The following is a 1038-nucleotide window of genomic DNA, read 5'->3' on the forward strand; positions in this document are numbered from 1 at the left end:
CATTCAACAGCCAGGAGAGTAAAGTTGGGTAAAAAAACACACACTTTAGAAACATGTAATAATCCCAATAATCAGTCCTTAAGCGATGCCTTTTAAGAAAAGAGCCTACGGTATTCAATGAAATGAAATACCGGAATTAAGACTAAAAACAAAGTTCAAAGTCACTGCATCTGAATTCAGTGTATATTATAAGTTTGTCAAAGGTTTGCGTAATCAAAAAGAATGTAAACGTGCAAAAATTTAAAACAAATCAGACACAGCCAGGAAAAATCAAGGCACATAGAACAAAGCAGTTAAGGTTCAAGTCCAACCAAAAGTTAATTCGATAAAGGTGCGTAACATGTTTATTTGTTAAGCATTATTAGTTGGAATGCATGTGTCACAACTAGAGCGGTTTAGATAAACCAAGAGGTGCGTGCTTGCATCGATGGGCAAATCAAACACAAGGTTAGGCTAACACAGGGGAGTTACTTAATTCAATAATTTATTGTGCTGAGTACGTTAAACAGTTAATCAATGTGCAAAATTGGAAACCTGTATTTGACGTGGCTTCTTCGCTCTCTCTTCATGCAAATCCTGAGAGGTACAATTTAAGTTGAAAATGATTTAGTATTCTGATGCCATGGAGATGCATCAATTCTCTTGCAAACATTTTCTTCACTCCTATAACAACACTGGTAGCAATTGTCCAAAACCGGCCAGCAAGGTTTATGTGACCTCAGAAACATACACATTTGTTGTCGTCTTCTTCCCGTTAAATACAAAACATTCCTGCCATACATTAAAGACAGGCCTGACATAGCACTTGCCGAATAATAATAATGAACTTGTCTCGTGGCAGTGTGTCAGGCATTGCCCTTGAAGAACTCTACTGATATAACTTTTACACTATCCCTTTCAACACCTTCGCTCCCAATATTTCACAACCACATCTCTCTCCTCCTCCCTTTCTCTCTCTCTCGCTCTCTCTCTCTTTCTCTCTCTCTCTCTTTCTCTCTCTCTGTCTCCCTCTGTCTCTCTGAGTCTCTTTTTCTCTGT

General features: G+C 38.3%; 1 protein-coding gene across 1 annotated transcript in view; it reads right to left on the bottom strand.

Annotated features, from left to right (window-relative positions):
- The window catches only part of LOC101861775 (myosin-9), a gene marked incomplete at its 3' end in the record, with an annotated part of 74355 nt that overhangs the window by 11363 nt on the left and 61954 nt on the right, over positions 1 to 1038 (bottom strand). Inside the window, 1 exon segment of the mRNA XM_035971467.1 lies at positions 535 to 576. Coding sequence (XP_035827360.1) covers positions 535 to 576 — 42 coding nt within the window.

Source organism: Aplysia californica, unplaced genomic scaffold (genome assembly GCF_000002075.1).
Source record: "Aplysia californica isolate F4 #8 unplaced genomic scaffold, AplCal3.0 scaffold00001, whole genome shotgun sequence".
Lineage (NCBI taxonomy): Eukaryota > Metazoa > Mollusca > Gastropoda > Aplysiida > Aplysiidae > Aplysia > Aplysia californica.